Source organism: Astyanax mexicanus, chromosome 1, assembly GCF_023375975.1.
Source record: "Astyanax mexicanus isolate ESR-SI-001 chromosome 1, AstMex3_surface, whole genome shotgun sequence".
NCBI classification, from domain to species: domain Eukaryota; kingdom Metazoa; phylum Chordata; class Actinopteri; order Characiformes; family Acestrorhamphidae; genus Astyanax; species Astyanax mexicanus.
The window spans coordinates 71,068,397-71,086,636 of NC_064408.1; the positions used below are offsets into that span (position 1 = coordinate 71,068,397).

Sequence of the window (18,240 nt, forward strand, 5' to 3'; positions counted from 1 at the left end):
AAAAGTTAAGTTAATAAGATCAGTTTAATTTTACACAGCTTTGCTTTCTGTGGAACATTATATAGGCCACACTCTCAAGCAATTAGCATGCTTTTTCAGCAACCTAGCTGGGATCGACCTATCACTTTAGCCTATTTAGGAAATAGAATAGAAATAGGGGCCTCTGGTTGGGCGACACTGAGAACGGTATATTCTTAGCTCAAGCTCAGAAAGATTCAAGCCTCACACAGGAAAGGACTGGAGCAGATGACTTGAATGTTTGCCCTCATTTCCTCAGAGTCAACAGCCTCCTCTATGTGAAGCACAATTGCACTCGTATATGTTCACAAATGGACTACATGTTTCTAGAGCAATTCTAATGAATGTTGATATACAGTGTTTGCAAATGTTTGAGCTTCATTGGCCAAATTTATTTATTTTTTTTTAGTTTTTTCCTGTTTTTAGTTTTTAATTAGTAGTGATCATAGTTTTAGTAGCATAACAAAAAAATAAACATAAAACGTTTTTATGACAAAGTTTTTGAAACAAATAAAATGTGAATGTGCCATGTACAAGTTTGGACTCCGTGCACAAAGTAATTTCATATAAACACTCCTCCTTTTTTACCTGATATTATTTCACAGTTTTTATTTAACAAATAGCATCTGCAAACAGGATTTGTTGGTATGGAATCTATTCTACCTTCAATCTGGGCAATACTTCTGCCACCTCTGGTTGCAAAACAAACCCAAGGCATGACAGATCACCCAACCTTTTATTGTGACAATCACAATTTTTAGGGTGTTATTTCTATGAAATGCAGATCCTTTTTTTCTCTAAACATACCTTTGCTGATTATTTTGACTTTAAAAACCTCTAAATATCTTCAGGCCTGTCTTGATGTTCTGGCATGAAATGTTAATTCTCTGACAAAGTCATAGATAAAGTTTCCTTCTTGTGATTTGTAAATAAGTATTATGTTTGTAACCGTTAAACAGCACAGCACATCACCCTAACCTACTCATTACTTTCTTTTTCAGATCTTCAGATGCTAAGGGAGTCTTAGCACAAAAACTGAAGAGTCAGTAAATTTAGCAAACTTTAAAAATACACTAATTTAAATAAAACAATATATAATATATAGCATATTATGTACAATACATTTGTAATTATAACAATGTGGAAATTTAACATTTTATTAAATCATTTTTTTTACATAAACTCAAAATGAACCTTTTTAGTTATGCATGTTGTTGAAATTATTTATATATTGTCAAATTTTGTTAACTTCAAATCAAATTTTGTTAACTTAATTTTAATGGTATAATATTATATTGTCACAGAATTTAAATATAGCAATTATTATATATTTAAAAAAGGTTTTCATACCCTGATTACATAATAACCTGAAATGAGTATCAGTTCCAGATGAATAAATAAACATTACAAAAGAAAATTACATTTCTATACATTTATTAACAGAATAATAAATAATGAACTTCAACAATTAGGCAATTAATACTGTGTGTGTGTCTGTGTGTTGATAACTTTGTGCTTCACAACAAAAGAGGCTGAATATGCAAAACAATAATTACTGGACTAAAGCAGAGGAAGAGTGTGGGCCAGTCTTAGGACTGAGAAAACAAGCTGCTGTTTAGCATGTGTCTCCATGCCCTACCCCTAGGGCAGAGGGTTAAAGTGGGGGACCCCCAGTCCTGACTCTGAGGGGGATAAGGCGAGGCGAGACCCTGGCCTGAGGGCTGCCTAACTGCACGGCCTTTTTAGCCTCTGTTTCTTAAACGCCATCCACCTCTATCAAGCATTTTATACACAGCCACAGGCGAGAGGGATAACGATCTGACACAGTGGAGCACAGGGTGGCTTTCAGGCGGTGGCACATGATGAATGTTATCATTTCATTTCCTTTAATCAGATTGACCAGAGGTGAGCATATAGGAGATGGGAATCAAAAGCACAATTGACTATAGTAGCAAAGAAGCGAGCAACAGAGCTCTGGTGGCCAGTCTTTAAGTAGATCTGAACCCAGGGAGGACCTGTGCTGCTGGAAGTCCGATATATACTGTATATGTGTGTGGTCAGGCCAGAAAGAAGGGTCACATTAAGAGGTCTGAAAAGCCGCGGTGTGTGAGATATTAATCAGTGAGAGCCATGTTTCCTCCCGGCTAAAGCGAACAGCAGGTTCCCTTTTCCCTCGCCACGGGCTCTTTTAATGCGGGGACCGGCCGGGGCCCAAACATCCTGACGGAGAGAGGCTTTACCCTTATCAGGCAGGAAACACTGCTCCTCCGCCACATCCTCTTTACAAGGAACGCGACTCAACCGTTCCCAAAAAACGCAGGAAGACCAAGCCAGACTCCAGGATTTGTCAAACGCCCGCAAACACCACCACCCGCTTTCTCTCCCTGCATTCCCCCCTCCCTCTCCCAGATTCCTTTTATCGAAAAAAGAAGAGAATGAAGAATTTGAGAGAAAAAAAAGCGAACAAGAAAGAAAAGAAAAACGATGAACGCGTAAAACAGAGGTGTAGCCTACTTATTTATTTCGCGGAGAGATTACGAAAGTCTGCATCAGCAAGATAGAGGAGCGAGGAGGAGGGGGATGAAGAAGGTTGGGTGGGTGGGGGTGAAGATTGGGGTGTTAGGGGGGTTATGGGAGGGGGGGGGGGGGGTGTTTTTGGGCACGTTGCTTAAAGACACGCACCCAGAATAAGACAGGGCGAAACAAAAGGCCAGCAGAGATGGAGGCGGCGAGGCAGCGGCAGCCGAGCCTGTTCTAACACTAATCCCCTGAACTGTGGAGGAGTGAAACTGAGCGCGAGACGGGCTGTTAACAGCGGGAAACGCGGGAACGCGCAAAACGGGGCTGCTCGGGTGGGTTGGGTGTCTCCCACCTGATCCAAGCGCCAGCACAGCAGCACTGCGTAATGTGCTATCAAAGCGCCAAGTAAAAAAAAAAGAAAGAAAGAAAGAAAGAAAATAGAAGTGTAGACATTTCCCTAGAGCCAAAGTAAAAAATTAAAAATAAATAAAATATCAATTCTAAATTTATCTTTTTCGAATTATAGCCTACAACACAAACCGACTCGCTTGAAAGCAACTCTAAAACTGTTCTGCGTAATTTGCCGATTAACAAAAAAAGGGGAGCATCCACGCTGGATTTGAACGGAATAAAAGAGAGAAAAGAAGCTAAAACACGCAAAACAAAAACGAAATCCCCAAGAAAACACGGCTTTCTACCCGTGACTATCAAAGCTTGAGACTTGTGTCTATTTTAAATCTGCCCAAATGTTATATTTATTTTTATTCCCTGCGTCCGTTTTGTATCTAATTTAATATTTTACAAATGACCATAAACAGAATCTACAAAGTATCTTTAAATTATTTTTAGCTGGTCCAGAAGGACAGCGGGATCTGTAGTTGTGGTGCTCTTGAAACAATATACACAAATATGCGTAAATGTCCTTCATTCAACATCATCATTTAATGTCGATCTTCAAATTACATAATTAAAGTCACGGACATTCATATGACACTGATATCTGCAGAGATATCAAAGTAGAAATTTGGTATTTTATTTCAATTAAATTAATGTCACAAAACCCCTAAATCAGCATACAATAATATCCATCATTATTATTTTCTTGGTAACAATTTATGAGTACAATATATATATATATATTCATATGGGTATTTATAAAAAAGGAGACTATTTCCTTCATGAGTCCTATGGAAGATCTGCGGAAGAGTCCAGTCTCACTTTAAATACAGTGTCTTGAGGTAAAACAACTGAGGTTTGTAATAAAGGCATGATTATTAGGACAGGAGAAAACAGCAATACAATATGGAATAATGCAAAAAAAAAAAAAAATTAGATACGCAAAAAATTAGATACATAAATAAGCTGCAGAGCAAATGTACAAGTATCTGTAACAATGTCTTGAGAACATTTCAGCAGGACTGACAGTTTGTCCAGTTTGCCCTCTCTTTTCCTGGAAACAAAGATGGGAATGAACTTTAGAGCTTTATCTATGCATCCCTGAGGTGTCCCTTGACATCCCGTATATTCTTCCTTTCCTTCTGTCCTCCTTTTGTTTACATGGATGACCCACTTAGTGCCCATGGTCTCTGTCCACACATAGTGTCTTTTGTCACTTTGTCTCTTTCTTTAAGAAATGCCGTAATTGTTGTAGTAAGCAGCTGTCGCATCAGCCAGAACAGAGATGAGACTGGTTTCTGTGGTGCTGCTTGGGCAGGTAGATGCCGGAGTTACCTGGATGTGTCCAGTCACTGTCATCCCACTCTGTTCTGGGTGATAGCTGGTGGAGTTCAGGTACTGGTCAAACTCATCACGGTCCACTTCACCCAGCAGTTCGGCCTGGCTTAGCTGGTCTAAATTCTCCAGGTGACCCTGCTCAGGTGGCGGTGAGAGCTGGCCTAAGTGTCCCTGCAGGCTGTGGTGTACCGGCACCTGAGGGAACGGGGTGCCGTAGTAGGAGAGTGGAGGTGTGGGGATGAGGGTCGGTCCACTACTTTGGTGAGGCATGGGGATATGGCCCAGGTGTGTGCCACCACAATGGAGAGGTGCCTGATGGGAGTAGTCAGGATGGTATGGCGGCGGGCTGCTCATGTGAACCGGCGTGGGACGTCGATCATCTGGGCCAGAACTGGAGGCTGAGCAGGAATTGCTGGGGATAGAACTGGAGGAAGAATAGTAGGAGGGGTGCTCGTGGTCCACCGCATCCAGAGGAGACATCTCAGGTGGTGTAGGCAAGCCATAGGGATATGTGTCAAAGCTGCCGGTGCTGGCAGTGTCCCTGAAGACCCTCACACCAGGCAATGTTGCACTGGTTGAGGAGAATCCACCACTGCCACCAACACTACCTTCATCATCTTTGTCCATGGAGTGACAGCAGCCACGTGGATCCGACAGAGAGTTCTGGTCAGGGCCCAGGCCGGTCAGCAGGAAGCCAGGGTCCACACGCTTACAGATTCGCTTCAGCTGCTTCTTCCGGCGTGGACGGTACTTATAGTTGGGGTAGTCCTGCATGTGTTGGACCCGCAGCCTCTCTGCCTCTTCAACATATGGCCTCTTCTGTGAGGGAGTCAGGGCCTTCCAGGACTTTCCTATAAAACAGAAAAAGTGGTAATGTTATGGACCATCCTTGGAATGAACAACATCACATTTTAGCAACTTCAGAAAAAAATAAAATGGAGAACTTTTGTCAGTGATGCTTTTTTGTATTATGTTCACATTTACTAATAATTTATGTTTTTATATTATTAATGCATGCTTTCCTACTAATATATCAATAATTAGCAGCAATTTTATACCTGAATTTCATTGTTCTTTCCTTTTTACCCTGCTTATTGGTCCAGTTAAATTCACTGATTTAAAAACCTTATGTTGATTAAATACAGTAGAAAACCATCCAAATTATTCATGGGTATTTATTTTTATTAAAACATTATGAAATGTATTTTTTGTTTTATTTGTCAATCATAACAGAGAGGTTTAATTAAATCAAGTGCATACTATAAACAAACAAACTGTATATTGAGTAAAAGTTAGATTCTGTACTGCCTATAGGCACAAGCTTTTAATACGCGAAATAACATTTAAGGTAAATGCTAACATTATGGTTTATTATTTTATAATCTAATATAATCAATCTATAATAAATTATAGATTAACAGAGTCTGTTACATATGTGTGTTATTTTTTTTGTAACGCAGGGCATTTCAGTACCATTGCTGATTACCGGCTGGTTCCGCCTGGCCACTTCCTCACTGTTGTTGCTAAATATTTATTTTATTTTTTAAATAAAAAAATTAATCAAATAAAATAAAGTTTATTATTAAACATCGCAACAGCTTCAATAGTATTATTAAGCATTTGTTTTTCACAGGAAGTCAAACTTGTGCAAAGAGTTTACATTATTAGAGCTTCGGTCTTCTAGAAAAAAAAATCTGTTTTTCACGCTTTTAAAATAATAATAAAAAAATATATATTATTGTTATTGTTGCAAGTAGTATTAATATTGTATTATTATTGTATTTATTATTATTATTATTATTTTAATGACACAATAAATGTTATTAATAATATGCATGTACTATTATGAACTGATCATTTACAACTTTACAAGAAAGTAAATTATTTCCGTGATGTCTATAAAGTTTTAAAAGTTTTAAAAGGTTTGAAAAGTTTTATTAGCAACTTGAGCGAACCTCAAACCGCATAATACGCATTGTCGAATAATATCATTATTATTATTATTATTAATAATAATAATAATAATAATAATAATCTTACCGAGCATCTTGCTGAGCTCCGCGTTGTGCAGGTCCGGGTTCTGCACCGCCAGCCTCTTGCGCTCATCCTTGGCCCACACCATAAACGCGTTCATGGGTCTGCGGATGCGCGGCTCCGGCGCCCGGTCCGCGGGAGCGCGCTGGCCCCCACGCGCGTCCCCGCCGTCTCCATCTCCCGCGGCGGGACACTCGAAACTCTCCGGCCACGAGGAGTACGAGGTGATTAGCGCGGCCATGTGCGCGCTCACGCTGTTCACCGCCAAAGTTGTGGAACGGTGTGCGCGCGTAGCTCGTGTAGGCTGTGTGTGCGCGAGGAGCACCTGCACTCAGGTGTGCTGATCACCTGCGCGCGAAGCAAGAAAACAGAACCGAAGCGAAGTGAGCCGGGAGCGCTGAACGCTGAAGAGGCTCGAGCCGGTGCTGTGGGAAGCTGCTGGGGATGCAGGGATCTTTTTGGAGAGAGAGAGAGAGCGCGAGAGCGGCTCCTCCTAGAAAGCAGTGATTCACTCTTTCCCCGCGTGCTGGGGGGAAGCGCTTTATATGTGAAGAGCAGCTTCCAGCTCGAGGCCCCGCAGGACTCTCAGCTCCTCCTTGATTGCAACCTGAGACCTGCGACAAGGAAAAAAGAGGAGAGGAAAATATTTCAACACCATCCTCTACACAGTCACGTCATTAGCTCCTGGTTGCGAATCCGTGCCTCGTTATTTTGATTATGGGAGCCCATTGACAGACGCTATTGTTTCACGACCACTCGTGCAATTTGCTGAATTAATTTGTTATCTAAACAAACACTTGTTACACAAACAAGTATTACTTTCAATGAACGATTGCTGTTGATGAGCTGGGTCATAGATCAGTGCTCTGCAATCAATCACATTACTATGCAGCTCTGGAAAAAAATAGAAGATCACTTAAAAATTACGAGTTTCTTTGATTTTGCCAAATTGAAAACCTCTGGAATATAATCAAGAGGAAGCTGGATGATCACAAGCCATCAAAACAAACAGAACTGGTTGACGTTTTGCACCAGAAGTGGTATAAAGTTATCCAAAAGCAGTGTGTAAGACTGGTGGAGGAGAACATGCCAAGATTCATGATAACTGCGATTAAAAAACAGGGATATTACACCAAATATTAATTTCTGAACTCTTAAAACTATCCATCTATCTTAAACCTGTCTATCTACACAGTAAAAAACAGCCACATTTTCCTGCCGACGCAATTTAAAACTTATAACTTTTCTTATGACTTTTTGCCCCACACCTGATAACTCTGATTACATTTAAATTTAAACATCTGTCAACTTAGATTTTTTATTGTATTTAGTATATTTTGGCCTGTGTTTGTATTTGTAACTTTTGTAAAAAAAAAAATGTAGCCGGTGGATGACGTCACGCGCACTACAAACTTCAGCACCTCTATTCATTATGCCGTCACGGATGTGGTTGAGTGACTTTAGTGAGGAGTGAAGCAGCAAAGCTTTTTTTTGTCCCCTTCCCCTTCAGTCACACAGAAACAGTTTCTGCTGTGTTCTCAGACCAGACAGTGACGAGCCATATTGCACAAGGACTTTCCATCCTTATCATCATTAGGCAATGTATTGGTACTGTGCTATTTTAATAACTTTTTTATTTTTTATTTTTATTATTAGAAAGCTGGGGTCAGTCAAGGTCAATGTCAGCTTTGTTAATGTTCCCATAGAGCAGACAGTTTTAAAGGCTCAACAGTGACAGCTGTTGAGACTTGAGACTGGTATCACCACAGGCATCAAACCCACAACCCTGTGATCAATAGAACAGTGCTCCTACCATACCCTGAGACATTAATGCCACTTTTAAGAGGCATCCATTGCTAACAAAGTTGTTCTTCCTCCTCATTGCAGTGTAAAGGTTTTCCAAAGCTTGCGAGCATTACTGCAACAAAGGAGGATGCACTCTTTATTAATATCATTCATATTTCAGGATAAACATTAGGTAAGAAGGTGTCTCTACAAACTTCCTGGAAAATAAGGTGACAAGTCATCCTTACCGAGACCTGAAAAAATGGGCCTGGTCAGAGATGAATGCATGTGCTGGAGTGACGCTGTGCCTCTTTATGGAGGTGGTTTCCCCACAGTTGACAGCGCAGGTCCCTATCAGACAGAGGGTTCCTGTTGACAGAACATTCCATCAGCGGCTGCCCCTATGGAAGCTGTGGGAGAGACAGGAAGAGCTGAGAGAATACCACAAAACCGCACAAAAGACACTGAGGAGAGTGGCTTCTGACCAACTAAACCGGTTCTCAGTCCTGGCCCTTGAGTGCTGCTTTTTTTGCTCAGTGTACTCCTCCAAGAAACCTAAATAAACTCTGTGTTCATAAGGTGAAGGTTAATAAGGTGGTTAAATTAATATGTGGTGTAGGGAAAACTTTATAATGTGTGGGTCAGTGGTATCCCAGAACTTGAACTGAAAATATACTGTTCTAGATCCAAGTCCAACTGGTTAGATACCACACTGTTATAGATAGTCCATTGGCCTGTCACAATAATTGTGATAATAACGTTTCGTCCAATAAATGGACAAAACCTCAATATTACAAATAAACAAACTTCACCAATATTTCAGTCAGTTATACAATAACAAATGTATCAAATAAATATTAGGTATAAGTTCATTATCCTGAAAATGCCATATAACATATGACAATAATAAAAAAGAATATAGACTTCATTAAGCAAATTTTGTTTAGACTTTTTTTTAATTGTATACTACCAGAAAAGCAATTCAATGTTTTAACCCTTGTGTAGGGTTTGTGGGACCTATTTTTTCATATATATTATTATTGCTTGCAATTTAGGTGAAGCAAGCATGTGTAAAGCATTTTAATGTAAAATTGCTTAATTTTGCTGAATTAAATACAAGTAACAAAGTAAACGAGTAACAAAAAAATGAACACCACACAAGGGTTAAAGGCAAGTTCAGGTCAGACATATATTAATGATCCTTTGGACACGTAATCTTTAACTTAAGCTATAACTCAAGAAACTAATGGACCTGAAGGGACATGCAGACTTAGTGACAATAGTTGGTGTCAAAAAAATGATTCACAGTGAGACTTTTGCGAGAACCTGTTCAAAACATTTTATCATTATCATGAAATGATCTTGAGTCTAGACCTCTGAAGATATTATGTAACCTCTAAAGACATGAACTCATTGTTCATGAAAAAATATATATATTGGTCTTCAAAATTCAAAACTGCTATCAGGCCCCGTGAAAAACAAAAAGGTTTTCCAAACCACCACTGATTGTAAACCTGTGATGAAACTTCACACTAGACCTCAAGCAGCTTGGACTCTGCTCCCTTGTTTTCCAAATGAAATGTAAAATTTACTGATGATCAGTGATGGTTTGGAGAGTCATTTCATCTGCTGGTGTTGATCCACACTGCCAAAAGTACCAATCTTATTTAATATTCAAATTTTCGGAGAATAATTTTTGGGTTTTCATTGTCCATAATCATCAACAATAAAATAATTAAACTCTTACAGTAGATCACCCGTGTGTAATACTTTTAGAAGATGTTTCACATTTTAAACTGAATTACTGAAATAAAGTAACTTTTCAATAATATTTCATATAGTATAAAAATGTACACACATCACACACATGATTTACTGCATGACTATTTAAGTTTACTGTAGAACTACTCATTTAAGACAAAAAAAATCCTCAGTGTCAGTTTAACACATTTTTATAATGATGTGCAGAAATGACAAACAGTCCACATAAAACTAAGTCTGGATTCTAATTGTATGTTCTGTTCCACCTTAAAAGCTTAAGACGTTAAGTTTCAAGCCCCTAAAACGCATCTTTTACCTTTAATTAGCAGCATTTTAAAGGCATTACTTACATGTAGTGCCAAGGCTTGTGCTACCTTAATGAAGACGAAAGCCTCATGACCAATAATATAAGAGAGGCAGGCAAACGAATTGCAGGTAACAAGGAATGGAGTGATCTACTTTCACTTTATGAGAGTTTTACACACATCACACTGTAAAGCCATTATACTATTTAACACCATAGGTGAAAATTATGTAGAATTTTTTTAAAAATATTATTTGTAACAGAGATTTTTTGTAAATCACATATAACTCAGATGCACAGTTTTTCCCCTGGGCTACTTTATGTAAACTTGTAGATCATACATTGTGATTAGCTGCTTGGCCGTTGTGTTATAGGCTGTAAGAGCAAACATCATTTTCTGAGCTGTAGTAACTCTTTGTTGGCTGAGCTCTCGATGCTGTTTACTCTATAGCTAAATTATGTGAAACGTTTCAGGAACACTACATTTTTGAGTTTTGAAAATCACATGTTTTATGTTCTGGTTAATACTAAACCAACGTAGTATAAATAATTTTGTAAATAAAATAATAAGTTCACAAACATCTTAATTAAAAATATATGTATATATATTTGCTAAGATAACTGTGCTTGAAAATGCTATTACATTAACCTAAATTTCTTATGTAATCTGTTAAAACAAAAGTTTTGAGTTAAGTGAACCTATTAAGTTTTACAGTGTATATTTTCAATAAGATTTTTTCAGTTCCTAAACATTGTGCTCAGTTTGACACATTTAAGAATCATCTTTGTGCTAATTTGTTTTTGGGAAACTCTGCATGGATTTGTTGCATCATTTGTGTTGGGGCAGGGGGAATACTCACATTTGGCTATGCTTTATTTAAAGACTACTTACTTAGAGGCTACATAACACATTCATAAGCACTGAATAGTGTATTTATAAAGCATTATTTGGATATATATGACTTGCTCATTCTATTACTTGCAATATAACTATGAATCATTTTTTAAGGTTCTTAAACTAAAGTGTTTGTTTCAGTTTCCACTCAGAACAGCTTCAAAGCAGAATTCTGTAGACATGTTATATATCAAAAATGTTCTTCCATGCCTAAAATAACTGTATCTATTCATGCATGTTATATCAATACAGTCTCATTTATTTCATCCACATGTTGCGAGTAATGGCATAAGTTGTTCATAAATAAATTGTTCAATGTTTATGAATACGTTATGAAGCCCCTGTGTAGGTAGCCTTCAAATAAAGTGTTACCAAACATTCTAATAACTGTCAAGAAACAAAATACCATTTCTGTACAACAGAACCAGTCAAACGTTTGGACACTTCTCTTCTCATTCAATGTGTTTTCTTTCTTTATGATTTATTGACAAATTAAGACATTTAAGCTATACAGATAAACAGACTAGAATATGTTTTATAGTTTATAATCTTCTAAGTAGCTACCTTTATCTTTGAGGACAGATCTACACACTCTTGGTATTTTAATTTCCGTGTCTTCATGAGGTAAAATCACCTAGAATAGTTTTCTCAAGATCTTGAAGGAGTTACTGGAGGAGCTAAACAATAGCTGCTGCTTTTCCTTCAAGCTGAGAAGATCCAGCTCATCGCAAATCACCTCAAATCAACATCTCAGATCATCAGGTTTAGATCAGGACCAACACTTTTTAACTAACACATAATTCCATATGTGTCCATTAATTGTTTTAATGTCTTTAATATTGATCTACAATGTAGAAAATAAATTAAATATAGAAATAAAGAAAAACATTGAATGAGAACTTTTGACTGGTACTGTAGATGTGGAGTAAATTCTTAAGATTTAAAGAAGCTTTCCACAATGTACCAATGTAAGGAAAGCTTTTTTTTTGTAAAACCTTCCAGCCAAGACTCCTGGCCATGTCCTGCATATTCTGGTGTTTCCTTACTCCATCACACCTGATCCAACTGCTCAGCTCATTAGCAAGCTCTTCCTGAGTTAAAGTGGGTGTGTCAGGGCAGGAAAAACACTGAACCATGCAGGACAAGGGCACTGTGAGACCTGGGTTCAGAAGCCTAATCTAACACATTGTCTGTTTCAGTGATTAAAAGGATGAAACTGCTTCTGGATCTGCGTTATGAGCAATCTGTTTGTAGTGTGTCTGAACCCTTGGGGCATTAGAATGTGGGATCAGTTTTCTGCAGGAGGAGAAGTTGGAGCTTAGTGTCCCAGATTGTGCAAATTTACCACAAAATAAAGCTGTTCACTTCCTGCTCTCATCGCCCTGCCTAGAAATGACAGTCTGTCTGTGTGTGTGTGTGTGTGTGTGTGTGTGGGTGTCACGTTGGTGCTGAAAGCTTGCCACCTCACATGTGACTAATTTTCCTTTTCACTATTAGATGTTGTGGTACTGATTTCCTCGAAAGTTGCTGGACCACCCTTGATTACAAACAGGTTTCCAGTTGAGGGCTTTGTTTGAGATACGGCTTATATGTGGCCTGCTATCAATCTAGAGTCCAGTTCATCAGCTGTGCATCAGTTTAGCACATGTTGTGAAGATCATGATCACTTGCAGCTTGACGGCTCTGATTGGAGGGAGGCCAACACATGGTGAAATCTGTAAAAAATCTCCTGCCTCATCTGTCCTCAAATAACCAGCCATGTAACCACAGGGCCACCAAAGATGGCTAATTATCCAATTTTATGAAAGGGACCTGAGTAAACTTGTTTTATGATTATCAGAAAGAGCGTAAGATCTCAGACAGGAAAGCTGGAGGCCAAACCTGGCCTACATCCGCAATAAATGACCAAAAACTAGGCCAGACACAGCTGCTGGACCTTTTCACTAGATCTAGTGGTCAAAATCTGTTCTGAAATTGATGCTATCACTGCTGTAACAGGTAACTCTATTATTGAGTACAGTCCTACCATAAAAATTATTGTAATACTATTACAACTATTATTATGTTTTTTGGTACTGTTTAGGTAGGGTGCATTAAGAGTGATTTTATTAAAAAGAGAGTTTATTCTTGCCAATAATTTTATAAAAAATCTAAACAAAATATCTAAACAAAGTATTTTCTGTAATACTAAATTTTTTGTTCCCTTTGTGCAAAGAAATAAACAATTTTCAACATAACTTTTTGTCATTTTTGCTTTTTTGTCATACTTATTTTACAGATTATTAATATCAGACTTTAATATCAGACAAACACCTGAGTAAATACAAAAATCAGTTTTTAAAATTATGACTTCATATATTAAGGTAAAAAAAAACAAACAATCCAAACCCACCTGACTCTATGTGAAATAAATGTAATTAACTGGGATTAACTAAATTTCATTGACATCAGTCTGGAAGAGGTTACTAAGTAAAGTTTTGGAACTCTAGAAAACCACAAAGAGAAAACATGCAACACTCCCTGGACATGAATCATCCCAGGAGTGACTGGCCGATCGAAATGACTCCAAAAGTTGGACAACTCATCCAGGAGGTCACAAGAGAACCCTGAACAACATTTAAAGAACTTCAGGCCATATATGCCTCAGATAAGGTCAGTGTTAATGATTCAATAATAAAAAAGAGACTGGGCAAAAATGTTCTCCAGGGGAAATATTCAAGGCAAAAACCACTGCTCACCAAAAAGAACACAAATACATAATTTGAGAAAAAAAATCATACTGAAAGACAAAAATGGTGGTGGTAGTGTGATGGTCTGGGCCAGTTTTGCTGCTTCAGGACCTGAACAACTTGCTGTAATTGATGGAACCATGATTTCTGCCCTCTAAAAAATTAAAGGAGAATGTCCACCTAGCAGTTTGTGACTGTAAGCTCAGGTGTACTTGGGTTCTGCAGCAGGACAATGATCTGAGGCGCAGCAACAGGTCCACCTCAGAATGGCTAAAAAAAACACAAAGTAAAGGTTTGGGAGTGGCCTAGACAAAGTCTGATTGAGATGCTGTGATCCCTAACAGGCCGTTCATGATGGAAAACGCTCTAATGTGTCTGAATTAAAACAATTCTGTAAAGAATTGCCAGTTATCACAAATGCTTGATTTGCAGTTGTTGCTGCCAAGGGTGGCAAACCAAGTTATTATGTTTAGGTGACAAATTCTTTTTCACATAGGGCCAGAATGGTTTATATAGATGTTTTTCTTAATAAATGAAATTATCATTTAAAAACTGCTTTTTATATTTAGTCAGGCTATATGCGTCTGATATTATAATGTGTTTGCTAGTCTGAGAAATTCAAGTATGATAAAAAAAAATAGCAAAAACAAAAGAAATCTGTAAGGGGCAAATATTTTTTTACAGCACTGTATATATTCCTGAAAGAAATGCTAGTGCATAAAAAGCAGAAATAAAAAATGTAAAAAAGAGGTAAAACAAAAAAGAATACTTATCAAGTGAAATAGAAAATATATAGTCACCATTAACTGTACAAGTCCCGGACAACAGAGTCTAAATTAATCTGTACATTAAGTAGATCTTCAGTTATTCATTCTGGAAGTATTTTGGGCTCAGTCTTAGCATCTGTTGTGCTCTCTATGTGTTTATTCCAGGTACTCCAGTTTCCTGCCTCCCAGAACTAAGGGCTATGCTAAATTGCCCTTTGGTGTGATTAAGTGAATGTGTGTGATATCCTGTAAAAAGGCTCAGGACCCACAATGACCCTGACCAGGAAGTTGAAAAGATGGATGGATGGATTGATAGATATATGGCTACAACAGACATCCCACCACTTCTCTGACTACTGTGATTTTCCTAAAAACTTACCTTGGATCTGGATCTAGTCAAACCAAACTAATGCCTGAGGTTTAAATAAGACAGCCATCTCCAAAATCATCTTTAAAGGTCTGATCCTCTGCAGCTGATGAGTTCAGTAAAAATAATGGGTGGCTAGTCTTAATGTTTAGCAAGAAATGTACATTTCTGTTTACCAAATTTTACTACTTATGCATTAGTGTAGCAACTGGGGGAGGGATGAATATCAGAGATAGGTGGATTGGTGCCCTCCAAAAATAATACTGCAGAAAAAGCAGAAATTGTTTTAAAAAATAAACTTTTATTTTGAAAGTCCGTTTTGCATGCCGTGTTTGTTGTTAGCAACTGGCTCTGGTTGTTATGTGGTTTTTCACTTTTTTTTAGGCTTGAGATCAGATGCCTGTTCAGAAATGTAATTTAAAAACACAGTGCCCAAAACGGAGAAATTGTAAGTATACAACATAATTAACATGCTAATAAATATTAAAAATAATAAAAAATAACCAACTCTGTTGTTGTTTTAAATATTAGGTGATAACTGATCAGTTTTTGTCATACATGTATATAATTCAGATACTGCATGCAGATTTTTTCTAACAGCAGTAAATGTAATGTGGATTAACATGTTTAGGTTGTAAAGTCACCTTTAACTAATAATAAACAGAATTACAGAAAAAAATGTATTTCATTTTTTTTTTTTGTCATTAAAGTAATTCCGCAAATGCTGTTCTAAGTCAATTTAGGGTAGCTTCAATTCATTTTAGCAAATGTGTCACCCCCCAGTGTCTAACCCGCTCCTACATCTTTGAACTTATGTTTACTTATATAAGCTCCATCTTTCAGTACTGTTCAAATAAAGCTCAGGTAGCTTGGTGCTAACTTCTTGGTGCTTTTGTTGGGGAGATATCTACCTGTTGTGGTGACAAATTCTGGACCATTTCATTCCACCTGTGGCCCAGGTTAAAGCACTATTTGCTGCGCTACCAAAACAATTTGTACCAGTTCTGTTTATTATAAACTCTTCTACATTTGAGTCCCATCTGATTTACCAAATCCACCCAATAGTCCTCCCTCTTATCTGCTCACAGAAAAAAAACACTAAGAGAAGTGGGCTGTTAATACCATTATTACAACCACACAGCTCAGAGATTTCCTCCCTGTTTTCTCTATGAGGTAAATATCATTGTCAGAGGCGATGCTGACAAACTGACTAAGCTGCTGGTGTGTGTTGCATGCATCATTATTTTCAGTGAAATAAGCAGTGTCTTCTTCCTTTTCCCTGTTTTCAATGAAAGACACCCACTCAAACTGTAAACAAGATTATCTTGTTGGGATTTCTGTGACATCTTGAGTGACTCTTTCAAATACACCATCTTGCACAATTATGTCAAGTCTAGGCCGACATTATTTACTCCAAAAAGAAAAAAAAAAAAACATGCACATTTGTCTAGGCTCAGGACAAGCTCCTTTTGAGTAAGTCTCAGGAGATGGATGGTAATGAATAACCGTTACAGCTAAGAGCTACGGCTCCCTTGAATTCGATTAAGCTCATAAAATAGGACATCCACTTGTATAGAGGATAACTGGAGGACCAATATTGACCATTCGGCAAAGTCATCAAGCTGCCACGCTGTCTTTGTTACTAGCCATCCTCCGCTAAATAAGACTCGGTCTATATTTAGCAGAAAAGACTTTAGACACATGACATATTCTTTGTCAGATAAGCCACCCAATCTCACTGAAAACATTTCTCTAAGCCACATTACACAGTCCACCAAGGCAAACACCCTGTTCTTCACCATCAATCCTCCAAAGAAAGCACTGTTTATTTAGCACTGCTGATGAGATTCATTTTACAATAGCTATGTTTGAGATCCACAGCATACTTACAAATCACCAGAAAAGACTACAGTGTGATGTGTTTGTCAAAGGGCATATCCGGCATGGTAAAGTGTAAACTGCAATCTAAATGTAAATAGTTCATATTTTAAAATGAGTTAAATAGGCTATTGGGTTTGATATACATTTTTCCAAAATGGACATTTGGCAACCCTGTCACCCGCCACAGACCGGCTGCCCACCGTCCAGTTTATTACACCAGTCTTGGATTAGTTCCCCACCTACATTTACATGGACTCAAAGAAAACAAAAAATATCCTAATTGTTTCTATTGCGGTTGTTGCTATTATTATTATCATCAAATCGATCCATCATTACTTTTTATTACCATTATGGACCCCCATGGTAGTCTTGATTACTCTCAAGGTTACTTTTTCAGCTCGCCACTATTACTCACAGGGAGTTTTATTAGATTTTTCATCCTGCTACCAGATCCCTGTAATTCTGCTTTGTGACATTAGTTGTAAATGATGTTCTAAAAATAATCTCCATTTGATTTGAACAAAAGGCTGGAAAAGTAAGCGAAACTCATTTGCAAATAACTCATATATGTGAATAAAAAGAGCATTTTAAAGACAAAGAAGCGCTATTAGGAGTATTAGAATTGTGAATCTCTCCAACAGGTGCTGTTTTGAAGCCGGGCAAAAATTTAAATATGAAAAAACATAAGTCAAAGGCACGCTTTTGGGGAAAAAGTATTAAAAAGCCTTTAATGTGTCATGGCAAGTAAATTTAAAAACATTGAGGCTGATGTGTTGCGGCCATCTTGGCCTACTTCAGGGCAAAAAAAATTGTTTCGGCCTCAATGTTTTTAAATTGACTTGCCGTGACACATTAAAGGCTTTTTAATATTTTTCCCCAGCAGTGTGCCTTTGACTTATTTTTTTTTTCATGAAAATTTTAGAGAGTTTCCACAACACTCATTTAAAATGCCACATTTGATTAATCCAACCAGAGAACAGTATTCAATTTTGGTCCATTTTAAATGAGTTCTGGCCCAGAGAGAACGGCAGCGTTTCTGAAGCGTCGTCATATGGCTTCTTCTTTGCAAAATACATCTTTAACTTGAATTTGTGCCACCTGACCTGAGGGCCCAAAGATCAGCAGTATCCAATACTGAGTGATGGCCTTGTACCTTATGCACAGGTTCTTTTAACAGATTCTCTGATTTATTTTTAATATATTGTACTGTAGATGGTGGGTTATTTTAAGTCTTCACAATAGTATGTTGAGTGGCAATTTTTTACGCTCAGTTTTTCTTATTCTGGTAAACCTTTGTCTATGAAATTTGAGAGATTTAAAATGATTGTGTTTTTTTTCTTACCAATTACCACAATATTTTTTATAGATAAAAAAACTAATACTACACCATTTTCCCCTAAATCTATTAAATAATATATATATAAAAAACTTATATGTTAGTGCCA

The 18,240-nt window shown here is 37.6% G+C and overlaps 1 protein-coding gene across 1 annotated transcript; it reads right to left on the bottom strand.

The window, feature by feature from the left end:
* Positions 1-3,456: 3,456 nt before the first annotated feature.
* sox7 (SRY-box transcription factor 7) lies at positions 3,457-6,856 on the bottom strand. Its single transcript, XM_007256634.4, has 2 exons — positions 6,313-6,856; positions 3,457-5,123 (listed from the first exon to the last, which is right to left on the bottom strand). The coding sequence occupies exons 1-2, from the start codon at positions 6,545-6,547 to the stop codon at positions 4,165-4,167; spliced, it is 1,194 nt and encodes a 397-aa protein (XP_007256696.2). The 5' UTR covers positions 6,548-6,856; the 3' UTR covers positions 3,457-4,164.
* Positions 6,857-18,240: the final 11,384 nt, after the last annotated feature.